Consider the following 16,339-nt stretch of genomic DNA (forward strand, 5'->3'; position numbering starts at 1 on the left):
AGAGAAATAAGGAAATAAGAGAGACAAGGCACAATCCTTATAAGAAGTTTCACGTAAGAGCAATTTAGAGAGAACAGGTGGTCTAGCAATGATGTTTTTGGACTTTGGGAGGAAGCTCGAGTACCTGGAGAGAACCCACGCTTGCAAAGGGAGAACAAGGACATTGTAACTTGTCTCTTATCCAGCTGCTGTGTGTTTATGTGTTTTGAGAGGGGGCTCGGTGTAGAAGGTAAGTGGGTGGTGGTGGGATAAATGAGACAGCTACATCAGTTCAGCATGCTCTCTGTCTGTGTTAAAGATAAACTCATGTGGAGCTTCTGCTTAAACATTAATGCTGCGCTCAAGGCTGCACAGAACCTCGTTTTTGCACAAAGTCTACATCTGATTCACTTTCATGTTCCATCTTCAGTTTCTTTGTTTTAAAGTATAAATCCAAGACATTTATTATTTATCATTGCTTGGATTAAAATCTTTGCCTGTCCTCCCCCCAACCCCCAGAAAAAAAAAATTATAAATTTTTTCATTAGGGTTCATTTCTTCTGACCCAATATGACAAAAACAAGTCTTGTGTTTATATTTTTGTTCAGTGCAGTTAAATCGGTTTCTAAGCCAATGATCAAACTCATATTTTCAGATTTTTTTATATAAAAAAGTATGTTATCATTTATCACAATAAAAAGTAAATATACTGTATGCTGTCTCTAAGATTTGTCTCTCTACAAACAGAAGTTTTAAAATAAAATCTTTTAAAAAAGTTCAATCAAATTATGTACTGTAAAATTTATCACAAAGAAAAAAAGTCTGAAATGTGTGGCATGCGTTTGTTTTCTGCTTCCACTCCATTTTAAATGCTTTGTAGAACTTTGTTTTGTGGAAATTGGAGTTGATTTTTTTTTTTTTTTTTTGAGATATGCCAAAAAAAATGTTCTGGTTTTCATATTTCATAGAATCTAAACTTTGTCCATTGTTCTCTGTAAGATACCCCAACGTTTGGTCAGATCAGATAAAGTTTCTACAAACATCAATTTTCAAGCCTTTCCTCAGATTCTCAGTTGAATTTTTAGATCTGGACTTTGACTGTGTTCCTGATCCTGGGCATCCACCGTCATGCATGTTTTATGAGCTTTTCTACTGCTGAATACTTGCCTTAAATTAATGAGTGAATGGCCTTTTCAGTGCTTGGTGGCAATGCCCTTTATTTGACTCTCTCCACGGCCTTGTCACCTCTGACTAGGTTCAAAATCATTGCTGAAGAAAAGCCCCCCCACAGGATGATGCTGTCACCTCCATGTTTAGCTCTGGGAATGATGTGTTCAAGGTAATGTTCAGCTTAAGTTTTTCTTTCTTTCATTTTTTTTTCTTTTTTGTCTGTAATGATGCCTGTTAAAATTTGGCTTTGTTTAAAGAAGAGCACCTACTGTAGGACTTCATCTTTTAATATTGGCTTTCTGTGCTACTTTGTGTTGATCTAGCTCATGACTTCCCAATAAAATAAACTGAAGTTTGTGCTTTTAATTTTGACTAACGGAGAAAAACTTAGAGAAAAGCACATTTACTTAACTAAGGATGATTAAGTGAAGCACAACTCAATAAAAATGAACCAATATTTCAGAATATTTCAGGTCTTGGCAGAGATAAACAAATTTGGATGAAAAGGATCTAGAAGAGGTTTTGGTAAGCATGGATTGCCGCAGGATTTTTGCCTAAAACATTACCCCAAAGAACTCCCAATGAACGGAAGCCCATCTCCCCATTCTGGTAGTTGCAACAGATTACCAATCAGCACTCCTGTTTACTCACGCGTCAGCTCTATTGCGCAAGAAAACAGTCAGGAGCAGCTGGTGATTGATGTCGAGCTAAAATTAAAGCGGCCCTTATATATTGTGGAGGTGAAAATGACCCATGCACAAGCTGACATGGATAAATCATTTCCCCCCTCAGCTCCTCAAGGAAAGAATAGAATATCCATCCAAACGGGACGAGGGACAAGCTCTTATTTTCGCTTGGTGCCGTGGCCTCTGCCTGACACTGGACCGCGTAAGAAACCGCATTTCGAGCCAACAATAGTGGACTAGCGGGGGTTCTTCTGCGCCTCGCATTGATTCGTCTTTTTGAGCCTCTGTGGCGTTAAAGGTTATAATGGAGAGGGTAATTAATGTCATCTATCACTTGTTTGATTCTGTCGCTGCTTCCACCTGACAGGCCTCACATGCGCGAGCCGTGAGCCAATAGGAGCGCGAGAGGCTTTGTCACCGAACGCAGGGCACGTGTCTCACACCTGCAGGCTGCTGGGTTTGTCTTCCAGTCTGCTTTGGAGAAGGACAAGAAGAAGAAGAAGCAGCAGAGGAAACTTTTTTTGTTTTAGTTTATAAAAAAGTTTCATTGGACCCAAATCAGACATGATGTCTGGTTCCACCTTTTCCCTCAAAAAGATCTATGTATGTGGAAAAGCCCATTTCCGCCCCTTGAAATAAAAATACAACTGGACATGAGGTTAAAAGTAATAAATATAAGATACATCATTATGATCTGATTTTTTTAGGCTATGTTTTCAAAATACAAATCCATATTTGTAAGACAAATTATTTTAGATTTTAAACTCGCAAGACTCAAAGAAATTAATTTGACATTCAATGTTATAATTACGAGATGCAAAGTTACATAAAAAATTGGAACATATGATTTTGATTTTGAGATGAATCAGTATGAGCTGAAGTAAGAATTGTTAAATTAAAGGTCATAATTTGACTTCTAACGATATATAAATAAGAATTGGGAGAGTTCAAGTCACAATTGTGACCCTTTAACTCACAAATATGAGATTCAAAGTTAAATTTATGATTCTTAAAGTCGCAATACGGGATTCAAATGAACAATTCTGGGTTTGACTTGTGCACTCTTAATGATATGCAAACTCAATTACAACATTCAACTCATCATTTCAATTTCAAACTCATGTGTAAACTTTAGGAAACTTTTTACATTTAAAGTAAGACTTTTGACTGCCACATTCACAATTATGACATGCAAATTCCTAAGTTTAATTCCAATCATATATTGTCATTTCAAGCTGATAACAGATATCCTCCATTATCATAACTCTGATTTTTCAGTCTTCTGAGATTTCGAGTTAATGTTTTTCATAATCATGAGATTCATTTTAACATTGAAAATCATTCCATCAGTTCCACCGTTTGACTTTGAGACTGAGATATTCAGTCATAGTTATCAGAAGTAACAAATATTACACTATCAAAAATATGAGAAAGTCAAAATGATCTCAGTTATCACTTTCAAAGACTCCAGGTGAAATGAATCCTCTTTCACTCTATTTCTGCCTCCCTGAAGTAAGCTTCGGGTGTTTGTTTACCACAGAAGATCTTCCATAATTCGCATAATGAGGCGCAAAAGCTACGCACAATGGCGCTCACAATGGGGTGTTGTGCTCCCCATTTTGGTAGGAGACGGGCTTCTTGATTGGCTTGTGTGCTCCGTGAAAAACACAGTCGGGGATACAAGCAGCCTTACAACCCCAGGTTTTATTTAGATTGATCTCAATCGGGCAATAAGAATTTTGACCCGCCTTTTTGTCTCGCTGACTTTCCCCGAGCTATATTTCAAAGTGTCTATATGCCCTTTGAGTGAAATGAATTGCAGCCCCCACCTACGCCTCTCCATCCTCTCCCTCCGCCCCAGGCACTCTGAGCCATTATTGGTGTATGCAAAAGAAAACAATGCGATGCATGAAACGTAATATTAATCTCCCCGCCTTGAATGCGCACAAAGCGCCGTGGAAGGTGCGCGTCAATAATGGTTATTGAGTGCTCACCCAGCTGCGCAATTTTCCCCGTGTGCACAACCAAGTCGGGAAAAGGTCACGCATGGGGCTTTGAATAGAGGAGAAGCTCCCTATAGTTTGCTCAATTACCGTCCAGCACACTTGTCGCCCCCYSTCTCTCTCTMYWYYWCACACACACACATACACACCCAAGATAAAGTGAATAACCAGCACACTGCAAAGGCATAATATAAATAGGTTTAACTTTATTTATAAAAAAAACTTGTTTTACACAAAATATATCTGTTAAAATCGAATATTTACATTTTCGACTACGAGAAACAAGTGCATACATCAATAAAGGTTCTCTATCAAAAACAAGAAAAACACTACAGTCGGTCACAGGTAGTCATACGCGTCACACATGCCATACCTGACAGCTGCTTCTCAGGGCAACAACGCTGTCAGGAAAAAAAAAAAAAAGTGGCAGTAATAACATTTCTGTTTGGCTCATTGTACAAAAATAATGTCTCCGTGTTAAAACATTTTGTCCTATGTTACAGTGTTACGAAATGTAAGCTACTACGTCAGAACTGAGAAAAAGTCCGTTGACGCGTCATCTTCCAGGAGGAAAAAAAAAAAAGAAGTGCAGCAGGTGAGGAAGGCAGTCCGTGTTTCCTGCAGGAATTTCAGCGCCGTCTCTGCACTTATCCTGCTGCGTCGCAGCTTAATTGCACTTAATCAAACAGAGCGTCAACATTTTTCACGCGTCAGTGTGAGTCCAGCTCCTCTCTTTCTTTCGGGGGGTGGAGGAGGGAGGGAAGGTGGCCGCTATTTATCTGCGACAGGATGCTCCCTCTCTCACTTTCTCACTATTGCTTTGCTCCCTCAGAAGCTTCGAGGGATACAAATCACCTGCAAGCACAGCGCGCAGGCTGCAGAAAGCTGTGTCAGCACTTCTTGCGAGAAGTCCGATTCATTGCCAAAAGAGTTTGATTGCGGCGCTGGCGGCGTCAGTATCTGTCAAACCAGGTTGTAAAGTCCAACAGTTCCTGCTCCTCTGAGCTCAGAGGCTCGTAGCCGCCTTCGTCTGATGAGTAGGTGGAGTGAGGCGAATCCGGGTCGGCGGAGTAGCTGTTGGAGAGCGTCGGGGACGGCAGCCCGCACTGGAACGCGGCTGAGACTGCGTCGTGCTCGTCGAGGAGCTGCTGCAGCGCCCTGATGTACTCCACCGCGGACCTGAGCGTCTCCACTTTGCTCATCTTCTTGTTAGCGGCGCCGTTCGGCACGTGCTGACGCAGCGTCTGGAAGCCCATGTTGACCTGCTTGACCCGGTTCCGCTCCCTCTCGTTCCGCCGGGCCACGGCCACGGGTTGCTGTTGTGGAATGGAGTAGCCGAGGCCATTGAAGCTCAGGCGCCGCTTGCAGCGCAGCAGCTCCGGGGAGCTGGAGCGCTGTCTCTTCAGCACCTTGGTTTTGCTCTGGAAGGCGACTGCCGCGCTGGCGTTCGGGTGCGCTGCGGGTCCAGCTGCGTCCTGGGCCGGTGCGTGCAGACTGATGGTGGCACGTCCGAAGGTGAATGCCGTCTGCGTGGTGGTGATGGTCGCAGTTTCCATCTCGCTGACAGAGCTACTAACGTGATGAATTCAGAGAGTAAGTGAGTGGGTTGGCAGTGTTCAGCTCTCGTGTCCTTCGCGTGGGGACCGTGTGGCTAACTCTCGTCCAACTCTCTCTTGACTGCTTACACTCCACGAGCCGATCTGACCCAAACTTTGGCAGCACTCCGCTTTTTCAACACGCGCCCCAGCACGCACCCCACCCACACCCCTCTTTTTGGGGAGACGCACGCTTTTCGTGGCGATGCCCCGCCCCCGCTGTGTGATTCTCCAGCAAGCCCGACTCCCCCTCGGGCCAGGCGCGTGGCTCAGGGAGCTCAATAAACAATCCCGAGCTTTCACTGCGCCGGGAGCACGCGCTGGGCTCATTTACATTCCAATGTCTCCAACTTGAAGGCCCATTGGTCGATTCAAACGGCCTGCAACCGTGCGAAAAGAAAGAAAGGGAGAAGAAAAAAAATACAGACAGAAAGAAGAAAAAGAGTGGGGAATAAAGGGGGAAAAAGTGCATAGTTCGGTTCTTTGAAATGCCTTTTGAATCCAACATTGTAACTCTGGAACGTCTTCAAATTATCAGCGCCTCCACCCCCACCACCGCCGCCGCCGCCACCTCCCCAGCCCCGACCATCTTTCCCCCGAAGCTATTTACAATCGTAAATACCAAGGACGCTAACTGTCGTATCTAGGCGACAGATTTGCAAAGAGAAAATAAGTTGCAAGCGTGTCTCAAAAAAGCAAAAAATAATAAGATGACGAAGCTAGCATGAGGAGAAGTTCATCAAAACATCAAATTCACTGTATCAAATAAAGCTGTGACTTCTCTGCTCAAAGCAAGTCCAGCTGAATTCAAAAAAGCTGTAAAAACGTTTTCGAAAAAAACCCAGTTCTAAAGTCCGGTCTCACGGATGTGGAATTTCAGCACCACATTTCACTGGACAGTCGAAGGGCGAACAAATAATCTGCAAGTTTTCTTCGCTTGACTTCAAAATGTGTCTATTCCCTAATTATTGTTTTGTTTGTTTGTTTACTCTTCATGTCTTGTCGTACAACAACCAAGAAACCTGTTGTTTATGCTTAAAAGTCTCTGGCATAAAAAAACAAATCACTGTAGGAAGTCAGCATGGAAGCGCTACAGCTCTACAGGCAAAAAATAAAAATGTGTCTGACACCCTCTGGTGGATTGAAAAAGACATTACACATTATAATCCAATTCGAAGTGAAATAAATTTTAGACCCATGAATCTCAGAGTGGTGGTTTAACTGTACTAGAAACATAGACACTGTTGCGAACGAGATACTTCTACCTGTTGCTCGTTGTTATCCAGTCTCCCCAGGTCCATTAATGTCAGGTGTAAAAGTGAAACCAAGACAACAGTCACTGTTCAATTTCACAGTCAACAAGAATTTACTAAAACAACCAAAGGCATAAAATCGGACCAACATCTCAATATGATCATCAGAACCCAAAGCCACAAAGAAGAAATTACCTCAGAAAAGTGCATAAAAGACACATCTATGGAGAGCGCCGTCGTGGACAAGAAAAACAAACACCAGCGATCTGACTAGCTGTTTTATCTCACTTATTTTTAAATCAAAGTACCTCAAGACAGTTTTTTGCTGTCTGATGCATTCTGACGTACCGTGGTCTCTGCCTGCGTGAAAACAGCCCGCAATGACGTGCTGTTGTTTGCACACAGGAGACCATGCAGGTGTTGACAAGGTCAAGGGATGAATCTATCCGTGGTCCAAGCCATCCTTCCCACATACTTTTCCAGGGTATGAACAATAGATGTGCTTATTTCATATTAGGACTGATATTTAACAAATATCCGTGTTTTTTCATCCATTCAAACTGCTTTAAGCTGGTTCCTGAGTCCACAACAGAGCTCTCCTGACCTCTCCTCTGGCCCAGTGCATTAAACAGCAGATTTTGATTATAAAAATTACCACGTGTCATATAATATCTTCAAACTCATGAAATGAAACTCATGAAACAGAAATGAGCTATTTCAATACTAAAACATCTATTACTCTCAATATTTTCTGATTAGTTTTTCTACTTTGGTTATAATGACCTAAAATGTTTATCAGATGAATATATATGACTTATACACTTTTAAGAATGTAATCTAATATGAAAAACTCTACTACATAGACTAATTTTAATCAAAATGTGAGATTTATATCTAAGAAAAAACTACTGATTGTTATATATTTATCAAACCATAAGTCTAAATCTAACGCAAATTGAGGCCTCCTCAAAACAATCATGATCAAACTAATATTTCAACATGCGCCAAGTTAAACATAATTAAAACTAGCATAATTAAACTGTTATTTCCAGCAACATACATGTGTGTGCATATACATATATATGCATATACATATTTATGCACACACACATTACTCAAAGGTATTAAAAAGCATTTTCAACATTTATTAAGAAAACATTAAGAAATATCTGTGCTTTCAACTCTTTCAAAGCCATAGTAATAAAATGGCTATATCCGGGGGTGGTCGGGTATATCTGACATTTACCTTTCAAATGTCATAATTCTGTATATATCAAGTGTTGAAGGAGTTTTCCCTCTCCTTGTCACCAGTAGGGGGCACTTAAGGAACCCTCTAGCGATCTCTGTTACTCAGCTGTTAGTGTTGGTCTTGTGGTATCTCTTCTGCCATTTAGTTGAATATCCTGATCACAAGAGAGCCAAATGAAACTGAGTATACTGTTATTCCTTTGCAATTTAAATTTTAAATATGACTATGACAAGCCTTACAAATCTTATTAAGCTGCCAGAAGGTGTGAATTTCTTAGTTAAAATGTCAGTTTTACTTGTAATTGAATGTTTGCTTTTCACACCTGTGATCTTCGCTGTGTCTTCTTGGAGCAACATTCCAGTGTTTTAAGAAACGGTTGTTCCTATCTTTTTAAACTGTAATATGACACCATGTGACATTTTTACCATCACAATAAGTACAGCTTAGTTTCACTTCTGTCCAAAAATAGACCCATTAAGCCTGCCAGGCTAGTAGGTACAGGTAAAGGTGTGTCTGTTTACAGGAATTGTTTTAAACTCAAGTCTTCCCGACAGTTTGTGAACAATGTGTTCACACACATAGACTCACATGCAGGTCGGCAATTGACTGACTGAGATTGCGTGGCTGAGTGGGGAATCTGCACATGATAGATGAAGACAGAACCAATATTAGAAGAGGAATTAATTAAGAATGAGTGTTTTAAGAATTCCCTGTAAAAATCCCCTTAAAACAGTGAAAGATTTACAACTGACTGCAGCTGCACAATGAAAGTTTGCCCTCTAAGAACTAACATCCGTGTTTGGTATTGGCACCATGCAAGCCATCTTAAGTCAACATACTGCTTAAAGGATTGGTTTATTTAGACGGCACTAATTCACATCAAATGTCATCGAAGGATACAAGCAGTCTAAGTTCATATTCAGATACAAAATCAAATCTTGTCAATAAAATTCAAAACTGTCAAAATCATCAGCCCAACCCAAACATTTTGGGTTTGCACCCAAATTATAATATAATATAATATAATATAATATAATATAATATAATATAATATAATATAATATAATATAATATAATATAATATAATATAATAAAGTTGGATTCAGTTGATCATTTAACACCAGCTGATATAAATTGTCTAATGAAGCTCATCTAACAGCTCTGGATGAATCCATCATCCTGCACAAGCATGTGGCCACAGACTAGTCACCGACTAGGAAGAGACGTCCGGGAAAATAAGGCTCAATATGAGGGACCGTCTACTATGACTGGGATTACAGAAAGGGAGTTAGAAAACCCCTCACAAAAGAACTGGTCCAACTGTACTTTCTATAGCAAAAGACAAAAAAATTGGTGCAGAGTATGTTGCAAAAATAGCCTCAACCATTAAATACACTCTAAACTCACTAGTTTAAGAGCAAATTTGAGAATAAATGGCATCATAAAGGCCAAGAAACACAACAGGGAGGTTAGGAAGAAAATTGTGGAGATGTTTGAAGCTAATCTGGATTACAAAACAACTTGTATAGTTTTGATTCTCTCATGAATCAATGCTCAATCATCATATAAAAATTATGATTTTTATAAGACAGTTTGCCACAAGCCACACAAATGGCACAGAAAACATGTAAAAGAATGTGCTCTGGTCAGATGAGAGCAAAGTTAAACTTGTTGACCTGCATGTGAAATGGTCTTTGTGACAGATTGTACACACCATCATTGCCACAGTAAAACATAGTGATGGCAGCATTATACTATGGGATTCCTTTTATTCAGCAGCGCAAGACAACCTGGTCAAACTGAATGGGACAATGGATGAAGTTAAAGAAAGAAAAACTCTGGAAGAAAACCTGTGAGAGTCTACAAAAGACTTGAGACTGGACAGACGTTAGACTTGAACATTAAAGTTCATGGTTTCCTTCCAAATGGAGCCAGAGCTGTCTTTCAATAAAGTAAAACAGATATCATTTTCACAATTATGTTCAATCTGGCATTGGCATTTTCAGTTGAAATGTGACAAAATGTAGAAAATTCAATACATTTGTATTACATTCCACTGTGTTAACATTGTGCATGCATAATAAATTAGCATTATGTGGAAGCTGGATCTTCTAACAATGTTCCACGACTCCACTGGGGGCTTTTCTCCTCTTGGAGGGGCTGTTTGAATAGCGTGCATATTATTTCCTGTGACCAGAAAAATGGAAGTGTTCCTTTATAGAGTTTGTATCGCTTCCCTATTCCTGACACATTTCTAGGCTATTTGTACGTCTGAGAACTCTAGTCCTTACACAGTGAGGTGGAAATATCTTGTCTAACGCGACTTGTGGTCAGGACACAATGATACATAGAGGAAGGTGTTTCCCCTCGGATGCAAAATAATAAGACGAAGCGGAGTCGCAGTGGCGATTTTCAGGACATAGGAACCTGACGTTTGACCTTTTCCTCATTTTTGTGCTTGAGTTGTGGAATATAGAGCAAAAAAGAAGCAGTACTATGCTGTGATGAAATTCTAATTCCGGAAAGAGGAAATTGTGTCCAGTTGGTTTTTCATGCCGTTTGTCTAAAAACAACTCCCTCTCTCTGATTCAGTCTCATGACGGGTTCACACCTGCATGATTCAGATACTGAAAGTGTCAGGACCACATGAATGTTTAAATGAGTTGTCTGAATTCTGTGGAACTGGGTGGTTTCGTGGCACACCAATTTAGCAAAGATCTAAAGGTACACCTGGTCTGTGAAGGTAAAGCTTCTTCTTAAAGCTTTCACCTGAAACTTCATTTTTTTACTGAGGGGTCACAATCCTGCGTCAAATGTGCCTTTAAATTAATATTACATACTCCAGCTAAATGTTTTAACTCGGATTTTCACATGATTTTATTTAAGGAATCGAGTTTTAGAGTTGAAACTCAAAACAAATATAAGACTTGGACCTCCAATCTTAAAAATTAAAAACCTGTAAATCCCAGTGCAATTCAAGATAAAGTAAATTCCAGTGGCGTTGTAATTCATGGTTGAAAAAGACAGGACAAAGAGCATACTGTGGGGTGTGTGGTGATGAAAAAATAGATGACGCAAGGTAATCCCTTAACGTGATGAAACACGATCAGCAAGAAAACTTTCAGTTTCCTATGAAGCAGGGAGCTCGGGCTGTTCCGCATCCGGTGTGTACCGTCTCCACTTCTGAGTGGATGCCACCTCCCTTAAAAGGAGGAGTTTATGGCAGGCCGTTTGAACATAAAATCGATTTCACCGCACTCACGTTCAAGATATCAATAAATCAATCAATCAAATTTTATTTGTATAGCACATTTCAGCAGCACGGCATTTCAAGGTGCTTTATATAATTAAAATAAAAACAGCATGTGACCGTGAATAAACAGTTAGAAAGACAAAGAGAATTTTATTTATTTTTTTGATATGTGAAATTGGCTTATGAGTGACCATACACTAGTAAATGAAGATATCTCTAACTACATTCTGACAATTATAATTGACGTCAGATTTACTGTTGATTTGTATGGAGGCTTCAGTTTACTTTTAGCTTTTCAAAACCTTTTTTTAAGTGCATTGTGTTTGTCGTAAGTGACTAAAGAAAATCTGCAGATTTCCGAAGCAGTCTTCAAGTGCATGAAGGCATTTTTCTGACAAGCGCACCCACAATTCTGCAGGCAACTGTTTGGACAGCTCAGTGGCAGAAGAAGGGATCGACCTTGCAATTCTTAAAACATTACGTTTGAGATAAATTGTAAATAAAGATGTGTGACGTGAAATGAGTGATGTAATTTGAGATATCTTGAAAGGAATTTTAACTTGTCAAAACGTAGTTGAAAATGTCGTTAATCGTTATTCTCACTAGTCATAATATAAATGTAAATATCTTAACTTACTATTCAGGATAGTCAAAATGTAGTTGCGTCTAGTCAAAATGCAGTTTTGGATATCTAGAATGTATTATAGGCAGACGAAACCGATTTTATGTTAAAATGGCCTGCCATATAACAAAACCCCTAGCCCACATCACGTCATAGATGTGGGTGTATAAAATTTGCAAAATTACCGAGACAGGATCCTGTCTCAAACTAGTACAGCTGGTAGTACAGTACAGCAATATTAATATATCTGCGGCACAATGCAAAGGTATGATGACACATCTGCTTTTCTGCTCTGGGCATTTTGCCATTTTATTTATTTTGAACTGGTTTATTTACTGGGTATTTGGAACTAGTGATGTTTAGTGTGGAGTCGTTTTTTTTTTTTAACGCACGGAGTTCATGATAAATGTGCCTGCATATTGCCTTCTCTGCATATTCTCTCACTTCCATGTGTTGGCGCCTTTTGTTAAGTTGCTTCTCTGAACAATACGGGTCTGTCGTGTTTCCTCACAGTCCACCCAAGCCTCAGTTTGCCAGTTGGCTCATCGAGCAAGTGGAGACGGGCCAGTACATGGGGCTGTGCTACGTGGATCAAAACAAATTCAGAGTGCCGTGGAAGCACAACTCCAGGAAAGACTGCAACGATGAGGATAGTAAAATATTCCGGGTATGTTTCAGCAGCTTAAGTATTTTTATGACTCTGGTATCTATATAGTAAGACGTACACATACATGTATGTACACAGACAGACAGACAGACAGACAGACAGACAAATAGATAGATATAGGTGTATGTATAATTAATGTGTGTAAATATATTGACATATTTAGCCCAGCTGTTTTAGTCCAGACTTAAAAAGCCGTTTTTTATCTACAATGTCAAGAGAATTTCTGCTCTGTGTCTGATGCTTTGAATGTGTGTGTCCACAGGCCTGGGCAGTGGCGAGTGGGAAAATCAACGAGTTCCCCAATGACAAGGCCAGATGGAAAACCAACTTCCGCTGTGCTCTTAACAACCTGTCTCAGCGCTTCAAGATGGTCACAGATAATTCCAAGAATCAAGATGACCCCCATAAAATCTACGAGATTATGAACACCGACGGTGAGTAGCTATTTGACCTTAGCTTTAGGATGTGGAGAACCTTTGTTTAAGACAAAACTCAGCAGGATTGTCTTTTTTTCTTTAACTGCAGGCAACTATGAAGGTTTGCCAATGCAAGATTCCCAGGAGGAATCTGACATGACTCCAGATATATTCAGCCCAACCTCTGAGTATTTTCCCGCAGGAAATGAGGTGCAGGATTACCTGTAGTGCACTTTCACTTCTGTTAACAAGTTAAATATTCACAGACAGGCTGGTGCTTAAATGGTAACATAATATTTTGTTCTCCCCATGTAGCACAATCTGCATCAGGACTTCATGGCCCTGGATCTTGGCAACCAATCAGCAGGTAAAACTTAATATGTAAAAGACAATATTACATTTGTCAGAGGTGTTTATGTTGAAGATTAAGTTAACAATCTTAAACGATCTTTCATTCTAAGCAGAAGAGCAGTTGTGGATACGRCATAATAATCCTGTTCTCGATTATCCTACTGCAACTGAGAACCTTCCGCAATATTTACCAGCCGATCAGATGGCCTACAATCAAGGTATGCTTGATAAAAGAGACTAAAACATGTTTATAATAGCATAAACTTTTGCAGAGTGACCCTTACTAATTTTATCTCTTCATATTCCAAACAGTAAATGCTTCTCCGGTCCTCAGTTCACCACAGCAGCCTAGTCTGTACGATCTGGAGATCTCCATCCATTACAGGAAGAAGGAAATGCTGAAGACGACGCTGCACACYAACCGTCTTCAGCTCCACTACCACAGCGAGGACCCCAAGTTCAACGCCTCTCAACTCTGCTTTCCTTCCACTGAGGGCCTGCTGGACCACAAACAGGTACATCTTTACATTCACTGACATTGGATGGGCTCTGAGTCAATTTGCCATGATTTTGTATCCACGCTTTACTCTTTCATACCTACAAGCAAATAAGATTAGTCCAATGTTCTTCAAACCATTGTGTAAAAGTTTTGATTTAGTTTTGCTAAGCATTGGTTTGAAACCAAGGCAGACTTTTCTTAAACAATTAAGACAAACTGAAATGGAAATCTGTTCATTTGAAATTGGATGCCCCATTTGATGTGATTAGTTAAAGRGAACATTTTCCTTGGACAGCATCTGTAAATACTTTGTGTTGAACTTCTGTGTTTTAAAATGGTAAGAGTCACAGAAATCAAGGACATTTCAAATGCAAAAAAGATTCCTGGATTTGAAGGAACTCACAAAGAGCTCCAACTGCTGAAAAGCCCCAAGAGCCAGGGTTTCTTTTGAATTTCCCTTTTGTATCYGTGTTATGTGCATGGTTTTCTTCAATCTCCACGAGGGAAGSCTAGAACATGCAGTGAGGACAAACGTGGTATAAAGAATTTGTTGTTCTGATTACGTCATTCTGTGCCCCAGATTGAATACACCAACCGCATACTGAGCAGCATCCAGCGAGGCCTGCTTTTGGAGGTACAAGAGACCGGTATCTACGCCAGTAGGCATGACAACTGCCACGTGTTTGCCAGCACCAGTGACCCCAACGTAGCTCATCCAAACCCCCAAAAATTGCCCAAAAACACAGTGATGGAGCTCCTCAGTTTTGACAAATATGTTAATGGTTGGTTTGAACTTTCCATTCCTTTTGAATTACATTTCTCGTTTCTGTTAGACTTCATTAAGTAAGCACTGACTTAAACCCATCTTCTTCCTGTGTGTGTTTTTAGAGCTTAAACATTTCAAGGAGAACAATGGCCGCTCTCCTGAATACACCATCAACATGTGCTTCGGAGAGAAGTTTCCAGAGGGAAAACCGCTGGAAAAGAAGCTTGTCGTCGTGAAAGTAAGACTTTACCGTTTACTTTGTTTGCTCCTTTSTCAGTCAGTAAAGCGATTTAACGTTCATCCTTTACGCCTACAGGTGGTGCCTCTAATTTGTCGATATTTTCATGACATTGCCCAGATGGAGGGGGCTTCATCTCTTCACAGCGCCAACATCAGCCTGCAGATTTCACACAACAGCCTCTTTGACCTCATCAGCTCTGTGTTTTCTCTGCCAGGAGCTGAAGAGCAACTAACCATTGGTGTGCCTTTCATTGATCAGACTGGAAACTTGATTTCTCACTGATCTCTTGTCAAAGTGATAACTGTAAGTTAMAGTGCAGAAAGTTAACTGACCCTTTACAATTAAGGCAAGATTAAACACAGCTCATCTCCTTTTCATTTGTTGTTTGCACCATTGAAACACTGACACTTAAACCACTACAAAAGCAGAAAGTCTCCTTAGCTAATGAACTGTTACAAAACAAACCTTTACACAATTACTGCACATATAAGATTCTCTTTTTACATATATGCCAATTTGTTTTTCAGTGTCCAGTTTCAGAAAAAAATGTTGTATTGGTTTTTAGATAAGCTATAATCATGTGTTTTATTATCTCTGTAATAAATGTTTGTCTCTAAGAGCTTATATGTAGTAAATCAGTAGTAATGCAGTTCTACCCCACAGAGCTTATAAACTATGTAAAATGTAAATATATTAGATTATTATTTTTTCTGTATTTAACTGAGAATATATTAAGTTTTCAAATGGTAAAATAAAATAAAAAAAACCTGCCAAGAATCCGTGGTTTTCTTTATTACTGTACATAAAGTTCAGTCAAACTTTACAATAATGATTTTAAACTCTAAATGTTTGCATGGTTTAAATGATTAAATGTTGAAATGGGCAATCTTAAAATAATTATAGAAATAACTTTTATGTCCAGAATAAAATACTGGATAATGAAATGTGTACTTCACAAGCTCCCTTCAACACAACTACAAAAAAGTCACACAAAAAAACAAAAACAAATTAGTTGCATGCATTAACAACTACCAAAAACCTTAAAAAACAATRCATTGAAAAGCCTGATGGCAAGGAGATAAAAGTTGTTTTTCAATCTGTCAGTTGTTGCTTTCACACTTCTGTAATGCCTGCCAGAAGGCAGAAGTGAGAGCAAGGGGAGTTGTGTGAGAGTTTTGGTTCTGACGATGTTTTTAGCTCTCTTTGTCATCGTGACCCAGGTGATATAGACGTCCTGAAGTGAGGGGAGAGAAGTTCCAGAGATTAATTGTTCAGTTATGACTCAAGTTAATAGACATAGGATAKTTTTGGAACTTCAGAGGAGTCACTCTAATGTCTTAAAGGAGCTYACAAAACTAATTAAGAATCATTAATCTATGGGTGTCAAACATAATATTGCAGAATGACTCTTTTACAAGGAGCTGAGATTGTGGACATAAACAAGTTCATAGAAACACTCAAAAAAAAGAAATAATGTGGCCATCATAGGCCAAAAAATGACGTTCAGACTTTTTTGTCTAGAGACTTGACCATCTCTGAAGTTGAGAGAGACCAAGGTAAGGAAAACACCAGAGCAACAGGAAGACCTG

General features: G+C 39.7%; 3 protein-coding genes across 5 annotated transcripts in view; 1 reads left to right on the forward strand and 2 right to left on the reverse strand.

The window, feature by feature from the left end:
* phrf1 (PHD and ring finger domains 1) overlaps positions 1–16,339 on the reverse strand; it is a 94,758-nt gene that overhangs the window by 62,269 nt on the left and 16,150 nt on the right. The window lies entirely within an intron of this gene.
* On the reverse strand, positions 4,027–6,956 carry ascl1b (achaete-scute family bHLH transcription factor 1b). Its single transcript, XM_008411523.2, has one exon. The coding sequence runs from the start codon at positions 5,392–5,394 to the stop codon at positions 4,792–4,794; it is 603 nt and encodes a 200-aa protein (XP_008409745.1). The 5' UTR covers positions 5,395–6,956; the 3' UTR covers positions 4,027–4,791.
* irf7 (interferon regulatory factor 7) lies at positions 11,985–15,519 on the forward strand. Of its 2 annotated transcripts, none has more exons than XM_008411521.1 (10): positions 11,985–12,075; positions 12,324–12,477; positions 12,740–12,911; positions 13,003–13,103; positions 13,209–13,260; positions 13,355–13,462; positions 13,557–13,759; positions 14,324–14,525; positions 14,632–14,747; positions 14,826–15,519. In XM_008411521.1, exons 1-10 carry the CDS (start codon positions 12,068–12,070, stop codon positions 15,030–15,032), a joined length of 1,323 nt encoding a protein of 440 aa, XP_008409743.1. In that variant the 5' UTR covers positions 11,985–12,067; the 3' UTR covers positions 15,033–15,519. The 2 variants fall into 2 exon arrangements, with proteins under 2 accessions (XP_008409743.1, XP_008409744.1); XM_008411522.1 differs by having other exon boundaries at positions 13,358–13,462.

Source organism: Poecilia reticulata, linkage group LG6 (genome assembly GCF_000633615.1).
Source record: "Poecilia reticulata strain Guanapo linkage group LG6, Guppy_female_1.0+MT, whole genome shotgun sequence".
NCBI lineage: Eukaryota > Metazoa > Chordata > Actinopteri > Cyprinodontiformes > Poeciliidae > Poecilia > Poecilia reticulata.

Coding starts and splice junctions, on each gene's coding strand:
- ascl1b (XM_008411523.2), bottom strand. CDS start 5,394: ATGGAAACTGCGACCATCACCACCACGCAGACGGCATTCACCTTCGGA.